At 42.6% G+C, this 19,180-nt stretch overlaps 1 protein-coding gene across 1 annotated transcript in view; it reads right to left on the bottom strand.

Moving 5' to 3' along the window:
- arhgap17a (Rho GTPase activating protein 17a) overlaps positions 1–19,180 on the bottom strand; it is a 49,478-nt gene that overhangs the window by 12,013 nt on the left and 18,285 nt on the right. The window contains 8 exon segments of the mRNA XM_046357096.1: positions 114–241; positions 4,304–4,385; positions 4,538–4,606; positions 5,860–5,977; positions 6,259–6,335; positions 6,511–6,622; positions 9,674–9,750; positions 11,826–11,930. Coding sequence (XP_046213052.1) covers positions 114–241; positions 4,304–4,385; positions 4,538–4,606; positions 5,860–5,977; positions 6,259–6,335; positions 6,511–6,622; positions 9,674–9,750; positions 11,826–11,930 — 768 coding nt within the window.

Here is a 19,180-nt window from a genome sequence, read left to right as displayed (position 1 = left end):
CATTTCCTCCATCCTATTATTCCACCCATCCATAATTACATTTCAGTCCTCATCTTACTATGATCCCCTCATTTCCCCCCCCCTCCAGCCAATGCTTCCCTCCATCTCCCTACCTCCTCCTTCATGCCAGTCTCCAGCAGCATCATGACGCAGGCCTCTAAGGGCAGAGCGATCTCTCTGCTACTCCTCTTCAGATGCTCCTCCAGCCCCGTCCCAAACGCTGGCTTCTCCGTCCACGAGTCTGAAGGGAGAGCGAGAGCGTGGTAGAGAGAGAATGGTAGCACTAAGCATGGTGGTAACAACACTACAGTCGTTATGGGTCTGCAGCGAGAGAGGTAGGTAGTCACCCCAGGAAGAGCAGTGTGTGGATGAGAGGTTTGGAGGCCTGGGAATGGTAGCACTAAGCATGGTGGTAACAACACTACAGTCGTTATGGGTCTGCAGCGAGAGAGGTAGGTAGTCACCCCAGGAAGAGCAGTGTGTGGATGAGAGGTTTGGAGGCCTGGGAATGGTAGCACTAAGCATGGTGGTAACAACACTACAGTCGTTATGGGTCTGCAGCGAGAGAGGTAGGCAGTCACCCCAGGAAGAGCAGTGTGTGGATGAGAGGTTAGGAGGCCTGGGAATGGTAGATTTCTAGGTCAACACTGTCCCCTCTAGTCAACCATCAGTCACTCCCTCCTCTAATAAAGCCAGCTGTAACGAATAACCAGTCTCCATCCATGGTATGTGTTCCCACTCTGTGGAAAGGAAAGCCCAGGTAGGTCTGACGTGAGCTGTAAATAGTGTTGGACTTTGAGTCATCATAACCTACATGCTGAGAGCAAGGCTGTCTGATTTAGACCAAATGTGTTGGGTTTCCTAGATAAAAACAAGCGAACAGGACACAGCTTCACCACCACAGAGAGGGAGAAGAGGGAGGGAGGATGCCCATACTAAAAACAGAGTGGAGGCACCAACATAAAATGTCTTCTCTGTAATCCTTTTCAGTCCTACAGAAACAATAAGCAATTCTCTATATTTGACAGAGCCTGCCAGTTGCATTCAGCCATCATTGAGAATAAGCAATTACTTTGACTGAGAGATGGTTGATGTGGCATTTTACTTTACGTATAAGTGATTGAAATGTTCTAACATATGTTAGATGTTAAATGTTCTAACCAAGATGCTAACATCTGTAGACAAGCCGGCAGGGGGAAATAAAGGAGACATTAAAAGGAAAGACACCCATTTTGAACGTTATATCGTTTTTGGGCATCTCTAAACAATGTTCTATCGATTCTGGGGGTCATTCCGTTTTCATGTGTATCTGAGCTCTTGCCGTTCACGCAGGCAGAAATATAGCCGGTATGGCATAGCATTTGTTTGATTTTTTATTAACTTTTATTTAAATCAGGGAAGACCAATTGAGACCAGGACCTCATTTTCAATGGTGTCCTGAGACCATAAAGTAAAATGCAAAAAATATATATAACAAGACACAATAAAAAAGTACATTAGAACATCAGCCATCATAAACAAGTTATTCAAATCAATCAAAACAATTGCACACCTCGTTGAACTCATTTATCGTCAAGGTTATAAACTGCCTTAGTGGAACCAGGAAATCCAAATGTCATTCTTTTTGTAACTGATTCCAAACTTTCGGAGCGTGGAAACTAAAAGTGGATTTACCTAATTCCATGGAGACCTGAGGAATCTGAAGAGTTAACCAACCCTTTGAACGGCTTTGGCATGTCATTCTTTAATACGTTCCGATTCCTTTTAGACCGCGAAAATGTATATCACACATGTCAAATTTCAATACTGGCCAATGTCAAAACCCGGGATGTTGTTCTCTCTTGAATGAGCCATTGATCAGATTTTTTTGCGATATTCCTACCTCGAGAAATGTATAATTTAACAGAGGGTCCACCACATTTCTCCTATTTTTCTGCTTCTTCAGTCCAGGGTGCAAAGGCATGCTGCTGTTGCGGACCACTCCACTCGGCGAGGCACACGATCTGTGGTTGAACATGGTGAGATTGTAGACCCCTAAATTGATAGTGCAGTTTGTTTAAGCGATTTTACAGACAACTAGCTACTTCATATGCTGATATTGACTTTAAAAATATTATTGTGTGTAGCTACATTTGCTAGCTAGCCAGCCAGCCCATAGAGAGAGCATTGTACTGTGGGTTTTGTAGTCGACTTGACCTGCAAAAGACATCAACATTTCACGTTGCTACCAACCTTATAACAAAATGTTCTCGCATAGTGTTATTTTTAACACTGCAAATTATAAAGAATTGGTGCTTTTGGGTGGATGTTTCCTTTAAGACTTCAGCCTAATTTAACAATAACACCATAATATACTGGACAGAGTTCCTGTATCACGCTCAGTTAAACCTTTATGAGCCTGAAGTAGAAAAAAAGAGCCTGTGGCTAGAGGGGGTGGGTTGGAGAGAGAAAGTGTTTTTTTGGAGGATGTGAGGATTGGTCTGTACAGTGCATTCAGAAAGTATTCTGACCCCTTTACTTTGTCCACACTTTGTTACATTACAGCCTTATTCTAAAAAAATTGTTTTCCCTCATCTACACACAATACCTCATAATGACAAAGTGAAAACAGGTTAAGAAATATCTGCAAATGTATTAAAAATAAAAAACTGAAATATATTTTTTATGTACGCATTCAGACCCTTTGCCATGAGACTCAAAATTGAGCTCAGGTGCGTCCCGTTTCCATTGATTATCCTTGAGATGTTTCTACAACTTGGAGTCCACCTGTGGTAAATTCAATTGACTGGACATGATTTAGAAAAGGCACACCTGTCTATATAAAGTCCCACAGTTGACAGTGCAAGGCAGAGCATGTCAGAGCAAAAACCAAGCCATGAGGTCGAAGGAACTGACCGTAGAGTGCCAAGACAGGATTGTGTCGATCTGGAGAAGGGTACCAAAACATTTCTGTAACATTGAAGGTCCCCAAGAACACAGTGGCATCCTTCATTCTTACATGGAAGAAGTTTGGAATCACCAAAACTCTTCCTAGAAATGGTCGCTCGGCCGAACTGAGCAATCGGGGGAGAAGGGCCTTCGTCAGGGACATCACCAAGAACCCAATGGTCACTGACAGAGCTCCAGAGTTCCTCTGTGGAGATGGGAGAACCTTCCAGAAGGACAATCATCTTTGCAGCACTCCACCAATCAGGCCTTTATGGTAGAGTCGCCAGACGGAAGCCACTCCTCAGTAAAAGGCACATGACAGGATTCTCAGACCATGAGAAACAATATTTTCTGCTCTGATGAAACCAAGATTAAACTCTTTGGCCTGAATGCCAAGCGTCACGTCTGGAGGAAACCTGGAACCATCCCTACAGTGAAGCATGGTGGTGGCAGCATCATGCTGTGGGGATGTTTTGCAGCAGCAGGGACTGGGAGACTAGTCATGATTGAGGGAAAGATAAATGGAGCAAAGTACAGAGAGATCCTTGATGAAAACCTGCTCAGGACCTCAGAGTGGGGTGAAGGTTCACCTTCCAACAGGACAGCGACCCTAAGCACACAGCCAAGACAACACAGGAATGGCTTCAGGAGAAGTCTCTGAATGTCATTGAATGGACCAGCCAGAGCTCGGACTTGAACCCGATCAAATATCTCTGAAGAGACCTGAAAATAGCTGTGCTGCAATGCTCCCAATCCAACCTGAAAGAGCTTGAGAGGATCTGCAGAGAGGAATGGGAGAAACTCCCCAAATACAGGTATGCCAAGCTTATAGCATCCTACCCAAGAAGACTCGAGGCTGTAATAACTGCCAAAGGTGCTTCAACAAAAGTACTGAGTAAAAGGTGTGAATATTGTGTAAATGTGATATCAGTTTTACATTTTTAATACAGCTGCAAAAAATAAAAATGTTTTTTTGCTTTGTCATTATGGGGTATTGTCTGTAGATTGAGGGGGAAAAACAATGTAATCCATTTTTAGAATAAGTCAAGGGGTCTGAATACTTCCCAAATGCACTGTACAGACCAATCCTCACATCCTTCCAAAAAAATCTATAACCTCTCCACCCCACCCCCCTCTAGCCACAGTTCTGAATACTTTTCCGAATGGACTGTATCTTGCTGCGAGAGGTTTTAGGGGGGAGTACAATGAAGTTGTCTCTAGACAAATTTGACGTAGTACTGCATTTCCTTCCATCATGGTTAAGGCTAGGATTGGAGGAGGATAACTTCTGGGCATGTTCAACCAGCACGGGGAGAGGAAGACTGTGTTGTACTGCACCTGGCTGTCGGAGGGTTTTGGGGGGGCAGGAGTGTACCTTGCTGTGCTTGGATGGTTGGCAGGACACTCTCCAGCACAGTCAGAGATTTTCTATGATAATCAGCTTGGGCCTCTAAGAGCTGGGAACACAACAGAACATTGGAGGGGGGGGGGGTCGAGAGAGATGGTAGAGGGAGAGTGTTAATCATCAACAATGAGGACTTAAAAATGAACTGCTCACCCAGTCAATCTACAGCTGTGAACATTCCCACACATGCACAAAAACACCCACCATTACATAGTAGCGGGCATAGTCCCCTTCCTTTGAGAAGAAACTGTACATGTCTGCAGCCAGTTGGTCCTGAGAGAGGAGCAGACAATAGATCATTACAACCAGATGACAGAGGAACCAGCTCTCAGAACTTACATTTCAAACTTAAAACACATCCATTTAATGACAAAACATCACATCAACAGTAATTGCCCTATGCCCGTTTTATTATTGACCTAAGTGGTGAGTGGCGAAGGGGTCCAAGGCACTGCATCTCAATGCACGAGGCGTCACTACAGTCCCTGGTTCCAATCCAGGCTGCATCACATCCGGCCGTGATTGTGAGTCCCATCGGGTGGCGCACAATTGGCCCAGCGTCGTCCGGGTTTGGCCATCATTGTATATAAGAATTTGATCTACACTGACTTGCCTATTTAAATAAAGGTAAAATATATATATTTTTTATCCACCTCTCTGGTCTCCATTATATCAACATCCAATCAATGCATTTCAGGTGGCAGCTCTGTTAGTGTTAGCGGTGGGTATGGCCATTGGGCCTTCGACCGTCAATCAAATCTGTCTGCTGTTAACAGGGCCTGGGTAGAGCTGTAGGGTTCGTAGGGCTAAACAGGCTTGGAGAGTAGAGGAAGGAAAACACACAGGCATGTCGTTTCCTGGACAGATGAACTGACACACACCACTCCATACAAACGCAATACACTGAGTCAGCAACATACACAGAGGGGCCACATGTGCACACAAACAGCTGACTGGGCATTCTTCCTAAAGCAAGCAGCCACGACGTCACTGAGGTTGGAATGTCCACTTCTGCTCTCATGTACAGTACCAGTCAAAAGTTTGGACACATCTACTCATTCCAGGGTTTTTCTTTATTTTTTTACTATGTTCTACATTGTAGAATAATATTGAAGACAACAAAACTATGAAAAACACACATATGGAATCATGTAGTAACCAAAAGTGTTAAACAAAATAAAATGCAATGTATTTTTGAGATTCTTCAAAGTAGCCACCCTTTGAGTTTACAAAGCTGTCATCAATATGAAATATATTCTGACTTGTTCAACACTTTTTTTGGTTACCAGATGATTCCATAGGTGTCATTTCATAGATTTGATTTCTTCACTGTTATTCTACAATGTAGAAAATTGTCAAATAAAAACCCTTGAATGAGTAGATGTGCCCAAACTATTGATTTGACAGAAAAACTGTACCAATCATTCCATATTCCAACTTCCTCTTCTGCAAGCAGTTAACATTCGGGACTGAGGTCTGTGATTTATCCTAATTCATACAGCGGACTGGACGTCCGACACACTTACCTTGCAGAGTTCCATTTTGTTCATAGCTTCATCCACCTCTTCTTTCAGCAGGTCTGCCTTGGCCGTCAGTGCCTGCGTGTTTGTTCCTGAGATTATTGACTTGGTTGCCTGCAACCACCTGGAAGGGGTAGACCCCACACACACACACACCAGGTTAGAAACTTGTTACAAACTTCAGAAAACATGTCATAAGCACAATATAACATGAATAAAGGTCATACATGTAAATAAAGGTGATACAGGTGATACAGTTGAGGACAGAAGTTTATATACACTTAGGTTGGAGTCAACTGGGGAATTTTTACTAGGATTAAATGTCGGGAATTGTGAAAAACTGAGTTTAAATGTATTTGGCTAAGGTGTATCTAAACTTCCGACTTCAACTGTACATAGGCTCACCTCGCTCTGGCAGAATCGTAGTCCAGCACTAGCCTGGCTAGCTGCTTCCTCTGTTTCAGGATGTTGGGAATGTCCACCTGAGAATATGGACAGATCACATTCATATTAAGAATGTATGGTACTTTTCCAAGTACATATTGACTCAATGGTTCTTTGATGCTGTGTTGGAGTAAGAATTGACTTCTATATATTGGCTACTCTTGAGACCGGTTTGGGATGAAATAAGGCACTAGCTAGATGTCTCCTTCTCACCTCTGCTAGCTGGTTGAGTGGGTCTAGGACATCCTTCTCTATCTGGACCTCATGCTGCAGCAGCTCTGACGCCAGCCTGTTCTCTGCCTCCCCACACACCTCCATCATCTTCCTGTCAGGAGGAGACCCCATACACACAGGTCATTCAGACGCCACAGGAAGAGCCACCGGATCAGCAGTTAATTACTTTCCTTCAAATAATATAAAGGACTGATAACGGCAGAGAGGGCCATCTACATGTCGCATTCGTCACTAGTCTTCGTTGGGACCACCTTTCAAATTCCTCATCCACACATACTGTACATCATGCACAAATGAGAGATTGACCTCCTCCTAAAAGCAGACAGTAGATCGGTTTCCATCCAATTGGTGACAGCGTTTCATTCTAAAATCTGCATAAAAACAATATAGGCAATTTCCCACCAGAGATGTGTTTCCATCTAATTGACTTGTGTATAAAAGCCTGTGTGTGATGACGTACTGCATATAAAAATAACTTTTGCGGTTAAATTCCCACGTACCGAATAAAAAATACAAGTTAGATGGGTTTCCATCGCATTTAACTCTACTGATGGTGTTCTCACCAAAATAAAATGGGTGTTATATAGCGAGTGCGCCCACTCTGGTATTGGCACGTGTGCTCTAGCCAACAGCTCACAGATACAGTGCGGGTATAGCCTACTAGATGATGAGATTATTAGGGACATAAAAGCAAGATCATGTTTATTTGTCAAATGGCAGCCAAGCATCGATGATCATGTAACCAGAATAAGACACTCAATATTTATTGGAAAGGCGAATCAATCTCATCACCTTACACTTTCACCACCCTGTGAAGTACATCGTCATTTATTTAATCTGTAGCCTAACAAACTGCACGCTTTCCCAAGTCGTAGTGGAGGACTAGAGGTCAACCGATTAATCGACATGGCCGATTAATCAGGCCCGATTTCAAGTTATAACAATCGGTAATCTGCATTTCTGCACGGCAATTACATTGCAATCCATGTGGAGACTGAGTAGCAGGCTGACCACCTGTTACGCAAGTGCAGCAAGGAAGCAAGGTTAGTTGCTTGCTAGCATTAAACTTAAAACAACATCAATCTTAACATAATCACTAGTTAAACTAGTAATATCGTCAACCATGTGTAGTTATCTAGCTTGTCCTGCGTTGCATATAATCAATGCGGTGCCTGTTAATTTATCATCGAATCACAGCCTACTTCGCCAAACGGGTGATGATTTAACAAAAGCGCATTTGCGAAAGAAGCACAATCGTTGCACCAATGTACCTAACCATAAACATCAATGCCTTTCTTAAAATCAATACACAAGTATATTTTTTTACCTGCATATTTAGTTAAGATAAATTCATGTTATCAGGCAATATTAACGCGGGAAATTGTGTCACTTCTCTTGCGTTCTGTGCAAGCAGAGTCAGGGTATATGCAGCAGTTTGGGCCGCCTGCGAACTGTGTGAAGACTATTTCTTCCTAACAAAGACTAATTAATTTGCCAGAATTTTACATAATTATGACATAACATTGAAGGTTGTGCAATGTAAGAGCAATATTTAGATTTAGGGCTGCCACCCGTTCGATAAAATACGGAACGGTTCCGTATTTGACTGAAAGAATAAAAAAGTTTTGTTTCGAAATGATAGTTTCCGGATTTGACCTATTTAATGACCAAAGGCTCATAGTGTGTTTTATTATATTATAATTAAGTCTATGATTTAAAATTTGATAGAGCAGTCTGTCTGAGCGGTGGTAGGCAGCAGCAGGCTCGTAAGCTTTCATTCAAACTTTACTGTGTTTGCCAGCTGCTCTTAGCAATGCTTGAGGCACAGCGCCGTTTGTGACTTCAAGCCTCTCAACTCCCGAGATTAGGCTGCCAATACTATCGTGTCTATAAGAACATCCAATTGTCAAAGGTATATGAAATAAAAATGGTAGAGAGAGAGTCCTATAATTACATACCTAAAACTTCTTAACTGGGAATATTGAAGACTTATGTTAAAAGGAACCACCAGCTTTCATATGTTCTCATGTTCTGAGCAAGGAACATAAACATTAGCTTTTTTACATGGCACATATTGCACTTTTACTTTCTTCTCCAACATTGTGTTTTGCATTATTTAAACCAAATTGAACACATTTCATTATTTATTTGAGACTAAATAGATTTTTATTTATGTATTATATTAAGTTAAAAATGTAAAAAGTGTTCATTGTTCATTGTTCATTCTGTATTGTTGTACTTGTCATTATTACAATAATAATAATAATAAATATATATTTAAAAAAATCGGTATAGGCTTTTTTGGGGCCTCCAATAATCAGTATCGGCGTTGAAAAATCATAATCGGTCGACCTCTAGGGAGGACCACACAACTTGTCATCGCCTGACTCAAAGTTTACTTCGATAAGATAGTTCTTATAGAAATATTTATGCATAAAAGCATTTCAACTGACATTTCTCACATAATGAATTTTACATACACAAAAAGATCCAACCTTATCTAGGGTATTTTGTTTTGATGACATTTGGAAAGTTAATGACAAATGTTCAGTTTCAATCAGGCCTGTCAAGACATTTTTTATCCAACATGTACTTTACTCTCATAAAAAGGTCAGATGAACACCTTGGTAGTAACAGTAAAATCGATGGGTAGCTTCCAGTCAGTTTCTAGATCCTCTTGTTTGAGTGCCTGTCCATTTCTGTCACTGTCTTACCATGCGAACAAGGCAAGCTAGTGCTGTTACATGGAGGAACTGTCTGGCACACATCCTCATTATGTGGATACACACAACCACACTAAGCACTTTCTGATCCGCCACGAAAACAAAAATTTACAAAATACAGACGATAATAACAAATTAGGCCAGTTTGTTAGCTCTGAAAACATAGTCCCACATTCTCCATCCCCCTGAGCAAGGCAGTTAACCCACTGAGTGCCAAAGACGTGGATGTCGATTTAAGGCAGCCCCCCACCTCTCTGATTAAGAGGGGTTGGGTTAAATGCAGAAGACACATTTCAGTTGAAGGCATTCAGTTGTACAACTGACTAGGTATCCCCCTTTCCCCCTCTCTAAGGTTCATCTGTTCCATATAACCAATGTCAGAAAAATGGTTGGTTGTCTAACCTGTCACCCTCACTCACCCAATCAGAGACTCCTCTCCCAGCTGACTGCCACCGTCCACCATGGCTTGAGACAGCGCCGTCAGAGGAAGCTTTTTCTGTGAGGTGTGTGTGTGTGTAGAGAAAAAGGGAAGAGAGAGATGTATATATTTATTAGATACCATCTGAGGCACCAACAATTGACTCATTCTAATAATGTCAACAAAATGTTTATGCTTAGTTTTTTAGGGTTTATCAGTGGAAAGTCATTTTCCAATGTCATGAAGTTGGTCAATAAAGAATAGTAGAAAGAATGAGGATGTTACTGTTATTGCTCTGTTAATAGCTACAGTACTTTGACATACTGTAAAAACTAGATACAGTATGATGCCTTTTCATTCCTTTCTATTCTCAAAGCTGGAATGAAAAGCATGGGAGGAGGGATGAGCAGAGCTGGAAATGTAGCTATGAGAAAAGTAAAATGTGTGTTTTTACCTGACCATTTCCTGTGTAAAGGCGTGGTACGGACTGGCATTGACACAATTGTACATGTTGGAGCATGAGAAGTAAACAAAAAAAACAAAAACAAATTGCTGATATAGAACATTATTTTCAAGGGGGTGAGATAATCTAGTGTTAAAATCGGGATAAGTGAAGACTCAGTGGTATATACAGTACCAGTCAAAAGTTTGGACACACCTACTCATTCAAGGGTTTTTCTTTATTTGTCCATTGTAGAATAATAGTGAATACATTGAAAATATGAAATGACACATGGAATCATGTAGTAACCCAAAAAAAGTTAAACAAAAACAAAATAGATTTTCTTTTCTTCAAAGTAGCCACCCTTTGCCTTGATGACATCTTTGCACACTCTTGGCATTCTCTCAACCAGCCTCATGAGATAGTCACCTGGAATGCAGTTCAATTAACAGGTGTGCCTTGTTAATAGTTCATTTGTGGAATTTCTTTCCTTCTTAATGTGTTCAGTTGTGTTGTGTTGTGACAAGGTAGGGGTGGTATACAGAAGACAGACATATTTGGTAAAAGTCCATATTATGGAAATAACAACTCAAATAAGCAAATAGAAACAACAGTCCATCGTTACTTAAAGACATGAAGGTCAGTCAATCCAGAAAGTTTCTTCAAGTGCAGTCACAATAACCAAAAAGCACTATGATGAAACTGGCTCTCATGAGGACATCCACAGTAAAGGAAGACCCAGTCACCTCTGCTGCAGGGGATAAGTTCATTAGAGTCACCAGCCTCAGAAATTGCAGCCCAAATAAATGCTTCACAGGGTTCAAGTAACAGACACCTCAACACAAGTATTCAGAGGAGACTCTGAATCAGGCCTTCATGGTTGAATTGCTGCTAAGAAACCACTACTAAAGGACACCAATAACAAGAACAGACTTGCTTGGGCCAAGAAACACGAGCAATGGATATTAGACCAGTGGTTCCAACCGCTGTGTCTTTGTGAGACGCAGAGTAGGTGAACGGATGATCTCTGCATGTGTGGTATCCATCGTGAAGCATGGAGGTGGTGTGATGGTGCTGGTGACACTGTGGGTGATTTATTTAGAAATCAAGGCACACTTAACCAGCATGGCTACCACAGCATTCTGCAGCGATACACCTTCCCATCTGGTTTGCGCATAATGGGACTATCATTTGTTTTTCAACAGGACAATGATCCAACACACCTCCAGGCTGTGTATTTGACCAAGGAGAGTGATTGAGTGCTGCATCAGATGACCTGGCCTCCAAAATCACCCGACCTCAACCCATTTGAGATGGTTTGGGATGTGTTGAACCGCAGAGTGAAGGAAAAGCAGCCAACAAGTGCTCAGCATATGTGGGAACTTCTTCAAGACTGTTGGAAAAGCATTCCAGGTGAAGCTGGTTGAGAGAATGCCAAGATTGTGCAAAGCTGCCATCAAGGAAAAGGGTGGCTACTTTGAAGAATATAAAATATATTTAGATTTTTTACATTTATTTGGGTTACTACATGATTCATTGTGTATTTCATAGTTTTGATGTCTTCACTATTTAAAAAAAGAAAAACCCTTGAATGAATGAGTAGGTGTGTCCAAACTTTTGACTGGTACTGTAAATCATAAATATATGTTAATATTTGATCTAGTAATTCAGACAATTTGGCCAGGAATAATGTTAATAATATGTGTCTTACATGTCTCTTCTCTGCGTCGGTGCCAATGTGGCCCTGCAGACACGTGACCATCCTCTTGTGTGTATTGTGGGACACCACGCGCACCATCTCCATGCGCCGCTCAATCTATGCACGAGAAGAGAGAAACACACATGACCACTTACATACAGACAGACCTTTACTGTGAAGTAGCATGCAACTACAGCCTATAGACATGGGGAACTAGTTTCATCGAGGCAGTGTGTTGAATAAGTAAACCCCTGTCAATGCATTGTTTTGTTGTTCATTGTGTAAAAAAGTTAGGAATTCCATATGTTCCGCCCTGCTCTCACAGGCAATGTTAACTAAACGCGTTGTTTATTTTAAAAAATAATGTTGGTGGAGGAACTTTGTAATGCAGACAAAAGTTCCCGGGGTTAGGGACAATGAGTTGAAAGGTTATGCTTGTAGTTTATAAATACACTGAGCCATCTTTCCCAGCCCTTTTGGTCCTCTGATAACTGTCTGTAGAATGAATGGTGTTGACGTCTTTCCACAGGTTACTATATTCCTCTAATCGCCATCATTCCTGCCTGTTGACTGCTGTCTCATGGAAGTCCATTCAGATACATGGCCTGTTTTGATTAGTGGCCGGGGCTGGATGTCAAAGGTCAGGCACGATTGATACCGACCGCTCCCAGCGGGGCGACACAGGAATGTTCTCTATGAAACGGATGACTCATCCGAAGCGTCTCCATGGAGACCGTAGCTGGGCTGTGACTGCTGTTTGGAGAGTGAAAGGGCAGATCACCCCCCCCCTTTTAAGATTTAGATGCACTATTGTAAAGTGACTGTTCCACTGGATGTCATAAGGTGAATGCACCAATTTGTAAGTCGCTCTGGATAAGAGCGTCTGCTAAATGACTTAAATGTAAATGTAAATTAATGCTCTCCCCTTGGAAGTTGTGATTTCAAGGCACTGAAGACAGGGCAGAAAACAACTTCATACTAGGCCATAAAAGACAGCCAGCCTTGTCGATCTCCCAAATGAAGAGCTGATATACAGTGCATTTGGAAAGTATTCAGACCCCATGACTTCTCATTTTGTTACATTACAGCCTTGCTCTAAAATGTATAAAAACAAATGTAAAAAATGTTTGTCAATCAACCCACAATACCCCATAATGACAAAGCAAAAGCAGGTCAAGAAATATGTGCAAATGTATAAAAGTAAAAAAACAGAAATACCTTATTTACATAAGTATTCAGACCATTTGCTATGAGACTAGAAATTGAGCTCCGGTGCATCCTGCTTCCATTGATCATCCTTGAGATGTTTCTACAACTTGGGAGTCCACCTGTGGTAAATTCAATTGATTGGACATGATTTGGAAAGGCATACACCCATCTATATAAAAGGGTTCCACAGTTGAAAGTGCATGTCAGAGCAAAAACCAAGCCATGAAGTCGAAGGAATTGTCCGTAGAGCTGCAGATCTGAGACAGATCCGAGACAGATCTGCACCAAAAAATGTTCTGCAGCATTGGAAGTCCAAGAACACAGTGGCCTCCATCAGTCTTCAATGGAAGAAGTTTGGAACCAACAAGACTCTTCCTAGAGCTGGCCACCAGCCAAACTGTACAATCGGGGGAGGGGCCTTGGTCAGGGAAGTGACCAAGAACCCAATGGTCATTCTGACAGAGCTCCTCTGTGGAGATGGGAGAACCTTCCAGAAGGACAAGCATTTTCTGCAGCATTCCACCAACCGGGCCTTTATGGTAGAGTGGCCAGAAGGATGCCACTCCTCAGTAAAAGGTGGCAGCATCATAATGTGGAGATGTTTTTCAGTGGCAGGGACTGGGAGACTAGTCAGGATCAAGGTAAAGATGAACGGAGCAAAGTACAGAGAGATCCTTGATGAAGACCTGATCCAGAGCACTCAGGACCTCAGACTGGGGCAGAGGTTCACCTTACAACAGGACAATCCCAAGCACACAGCCAAGAAAACGCAGGAGTGGCATCAGGACAAGTCTCTGAATGTCCCAGCCAGAACCCGGACTTGAACCCGATCAAACATCCCTGGAAATACCTGAAAATAGTTGTGCAGAGACGTGCCCCATCCAACCTGACAGAACTTGAAAGGATCTGCAGAGAATGGAGAAATACAGGTGTGCCAAGCTTGTAGCGTCATATCCAAGAAGACTCTAGGATGTAATCACTGCCAAAGGTGCTTCACAAAATACAGAGTAAAGTGTCTGAATACTTTTTAAAAAGTGGTATCGGATGTAGATTGTGGAGAGAAAAAATGATTTCATTAATTTTAGAATAAGGCTGTAACATAACAAAATGTGGAAAAAGTCAAGTGGTCTGAATACGTTCCGACTGCACAGTAAATGGTGAAACAATGTTATTTCCAACGCTTCTTTAGAGCATTGTTATGCCATTTATTGTCAGTTCAAAACTAGTGTCGGTTGTACCAACTTAGGTACAGAACATGCGCAGTATGGAACATGGGGTGTGTCGGTTTTTAAAAAAGGTGTGTGGGGGGGGACAGAACAATGCGTTGGGAACAGGGCAGAGACGGAGCAGCCAGGGGACAGACCAACACAGTGTCAGAACAGATAAACAGAAACCATGGCAATTGTGTTCTAAAACAGAACTCTGGAATTCCACTGGCTGGAAGAGGACAGAGGAGATCGGTGTGCAGAGACTCTTTCCACCTCTCTCTCTCACACGTCTTTCCCGACTCAAGGAGGCCCCTATAGCATTCCCAAAGCAGCTGTTATGACAGAAACTGTGAGGAGGGCGTCTCCTGCCTCTTCCAAAAGCCCATGGCTTAAGGGGGAAAGTCATGTGTTCAAACTGGGCCCTGCTAGTACCTGGCACAGGAAAGGGAGATTCCTCTTACTGGAGTGGGAGATCCTGGGAATGTGTGTGTGTTTTGATTACATGGAGCTAGGGGTGCCACTATGTTTCCCTTTTCCACCATATTCTTACACGCAGAGAGACAACCCCCCCCCCAGAGACAAAGACTTCCCACACACAGCAAATGTTCCGGTGTTGAATCAACACTGAGGGTTAAAATTAAAACTGTTCCTGTGTCTATAGCCCAATTTGTAAGTCGCTCTGGATAAGAGCGTCTGCTAAATGACTTAAATGTAAATGTAAATGTATAGCGACCCACACGTTTGTGTTAATTTAACACTGCTTAGTGCTGACGCTGTCACACTTTCTCAGTGTAAGAAATTAACACCTGTAGTGTTAGTGTTTTAACACCGCATGATGTAAAGCCTCATTTACATATTTCTGTGGGATCCTGCCTTGCATTATCGAGTGAATTGTGGAGTTACCAACCATGACTGTATTTGTTAGTGACAGACCTAGCTGTTGAATTCATTCCTTTTAAGTCCTGTGGAATTCAAGTGAGTTCCTAGGCAAATGTTAAATACTTTACTCTGACAATAAAATTACACACACTGAGTGTACAAAACAATTGAAACACCTTAATATTGAGCTGCACCCAGGGTTTCCGTTAGGAAAATGTGGCGCTGGACATTTGACAGGCAAAATTTGAATTTTACAGACGTTTTAGAAATGTACCGGACCCATATGCATTGGGCGAGTAACCCGATTAGGGCGTCCACCCACGGTGCTCATTGGGCGAGTAACCCGATTAGGGCGTCCACCCACGGTGCTCATTGGGCGAGTAACCCGATTAGGGCGTCCACCCACGGTGCTCATTGGGCGAGTAACCCGATTAGGCGTCCACCCACGGTGCTCATTGGGCGAGTAACCCGATTAGGCGTCCACCCACGGTGCTCATTGGGCGAGTAACCCGATTAGGGCGTCCACCCACGGTGCTCATTGGGCGAGTAACCCGATTAGGGCGTCCACCCACGGTGCTCATTGGGCGAGTAACCCGATTAGGGCGTCCACCCACGGTGCTCATTGGGCGAGTAACCCGATTAGGGCGTCCACCCACGGTGCTCATTGGGCGAGTAACCTGATTAGGGCGTCCACCCACGGTGCTCATTGGGCGAGTAACCCGATTAGGGCGTCCACCCACGGTGCTCATTGGGCGAGTAACCTGATTAGGGCGTCCACCCACGGTGCTCATGACAGAAATAATAGTTCAAATATGGCAATTCATATTAAAAGAACATGGAAGTTGATTAATTCTCATGTGCACTTTGAACATGTTACAATAACTGTCCAAATGTACTTTTCCTCAGCCAACAAGATGAGTAATGAACAGCACAATCACAAGCCTATGTCAATCTACTATAGTAGAAAGGTTTAGGCTATTCTATAGATCTGCTTGTCAAGAATGAAATACCCTATTCCAAACCAGACTCTGGGACAGTTGGGGGACGATAGATCCCAAATTCATACAACCAGTAGGCCTAGGCTACATAAAAAGTTTACAAGCAATGAGTCTGATGCAACAGATCAGAACGTTTAGCTTAAAATGTTGATAACCTATTATTTCTTCACATTATAAGCGCAGCAATGCACACAAGGCAATAAGACCAGCGTGAATGTTTGTTCCATAAAGCAATTTGCGGGAAAACAGTTGTTAAAAAGGGCACTGCACATGCAAGTGGTTTCATGTGACAGAGACGAAAATATCCATTAGAAATGTATGAAGAGAGGAGATCTAATACGCTACTTTGAAGAAAGGTAAGACATTTTACATTACATTTAAGTCATTTAGCAGACGCTCTTATCCAGAGCGACTTACAAATTGGACATGCCTCATAGTATCTATTAAAATGTTCAGGTTTCAAACAATTAAGTACACAGTACCAGTCAAAACTTGACACACCTACTCATTCAAGGGTTTTTATTTTTTACTATTTTCAACATTGTAGAACACAAATAAGGTTCCGTATTTCACTGGAAGAATAAGCATTTTTTCTCTCGAAATGATAGTTTCCAGATTTGACCATATTAATGACCAAAGGCTCATATTTCTGTGATTATTATATTATAATTAAGTCAATGACTTGATATTTGATAGAGCAGTCTGAGCGGTGGTAGGCCAGCAGCTGTGTTTGCCAGCAGCTCTTAGCAATGCTTGAGGCACAGCGCTGTTTATGACTTCAAGCCTATAATAATATAATATATGCCATTTAGCAGACGCTTTTATCCAAAGCGACTTACAGTCATGTGTGCATACATTCTACGTATGGGTGGTCCCGGGGATCGAACCCACTACCCTGGCGTTACAAGCGCCATGCTCTACCAACTGAGCTACAGAAGGACCACAACTCCCGATATTAGGCTGGCAATACTGAAGTGCCTATTAGAACATCCAATTGTCAAAGGTATATGAAATACAAGTGGTATAGAGAATAGACGTCGACCGATAGAGAGAAATAGTCCTATAAATACTATATTAACTACAACCTAAAACCTCTTATCCTTGGAATATTGAAGTCTCATGTTAAAAGGAACCACCAACTTTCATATGTTCTCATGTTCTGAGCAAGGAACTCAAACGTTAGCTTTTTTACATGGCACATATTGCACTTTTACTTCTCCAACACTATTTTTGCATTATTTAAACCAAATTGAGCATGTTTCATTATTTATTTGAGACCAAATATATTTTTATGTATTATATTAAGTTAAAATGAGTATTTATTCAGTATTGTTGTAATTGTTGTAATTGTCATCACACACACACACACACACACACACACACACACACACACACACACACACACACACACACACACACACACACACACACACACACACACACACACACACACACACACACACACACACACACACACACATAAATTTGACCAATTGATCGGTATCGGCTCTTTTTGGTCCTCTAATAATCGGTATCAGCGTTAAAATCATTATCGGTCGACCTCTACTCTGCAGTGACGCCTCTAGCACTGAGATGCAGTGGCTTAGACCGCTGCGCCACTCTGGAGCCCCGAGATTAAGCATGTGGCATAGGATTGGGATTCTGTGTTTTCACATGCAAAAGGGATTGCTTTTGATGCTTTATCTGCCTTCCAAATGAAAACTAGTTAGACAATTAAATACACGAAAGTATGTGGAGACCCCTTCCAATTAGTGGATTCTGCTAGGTCAGCTGACAGGTATATAAAATCGAGCATACTGCCATGCAATCTCCATAGACAAACATTGGCAGTAGAATGACCTTGCTGAAGAGCTCAGTGACTTTCAACGTGGCACCGTCATAGGATGCCACCTTTCCAACAAGTCAGTTGGTCAAATTTCTGTCCTGTTAGAGCTGCCCCAGTCAACTGTAAATGCTTTTATTGTGAAGTGGAAACGTCTTGGAGCAACAACGGCTCCGCCGCAAAGTGTTAGGTCACACAAGCTCACAGAAAGGGACCGCCAAGTTCTGAAGTGCGTAGTGCGTAACAATCGTCTGATCTGTTGCAACACTCACTATCGAGGTCCAAACTGCCTCTGGAAGCAACGTCAGCACAATAACTGTTTGTCGTGGCGCAGAACAAGCCTAAGATCACCATGCGCAATGCCAAGCGTCGGCTGGAGTGGTGTATAGCTCACCACCATTGGATTCTGGAGCAGTGGAAATGCGTTCTCTGGAGTGATGAATCATTCTTCACCATCTGGCAGTCCGACGGATGAATGCGTGTTTGGCGGATGCCACGAGAATGCTACCTGCCTCAATGTATAGTGCCATCTGTAAAGTTTGGTGGAGAAGGAATAATGGTCTGGGGCTGTTTCATGGTTTAGGCTCCTTAGTTCCAGTGAAGGGAACTCTTAACGCTACATTATACAATGACATTCTAGACAATTCTGTGCTTCCAACTTTGTGGCAACAGTTTGGGGAAGGCCCTTTCCTGTTTCAGCATGACAATACCCCCGTGCACAAAGCGAGAACTTGACTGGCCTCACAGAACCCTGACCTCAACCCCATCGAACACTTTGTGATGAATTGAAACGCTGACTGCGAGCCAGGCCTAATTGCCCAACATCAGTGACCGACCTCACTAATGCTCTTGTGGCTGAATGAAAGCAAGTCCCAACATCTAGTGGAAAGCCTTCCCAGGAGAGTAGACTCTGTTATAGCAGCAAGGGGGGGGACTAACTCCAAATTAATGCCACCGAGTTTGGAATGAGATGTTCGAAGAGCAGGTGTCCACATACCTTTGGTCATGAAGTGTATGTTTTATGTTTCTGGACAATGCACAATGCTGCCTTGTTGACAACATGACTGCGCAGTGCAGATTACTGTTCTGTTTTAAGAAGGGCACTCTTCCCTCACCACGTTTGCCCGTTCATGTCACGGGCCATAGACCGGTACATCACGGCTCAGGTTAATAGAACTCCCTCAGTGACTCGGATAATCCTACAGTAGTATCAGTGTTGTCCATGGCAAC

The sequence above is a fragment of the Oncorhynchus gorbuscha genome, linkage group LG07, assembly GCF_021184085.1.
Source record: "Oncorhynchus gorbuscha isolate QuinsamMale2020 ecotype Even-year linkage group LG07, OgorEven_v1.0, whole genome shotgun sequence".
In the NCBI taxonomy this organism is placed as follows: domain Eukaryota; kingdom Metazoa; phylum Chordata; class Actinopteri; order Salmoniformes; family Salmonidae; genus Oncorhynchus; species Oncorhynchus gorbuscha.
This window is presented reverse-complemented; position numbering and strand designations above follow the sequence as displayed.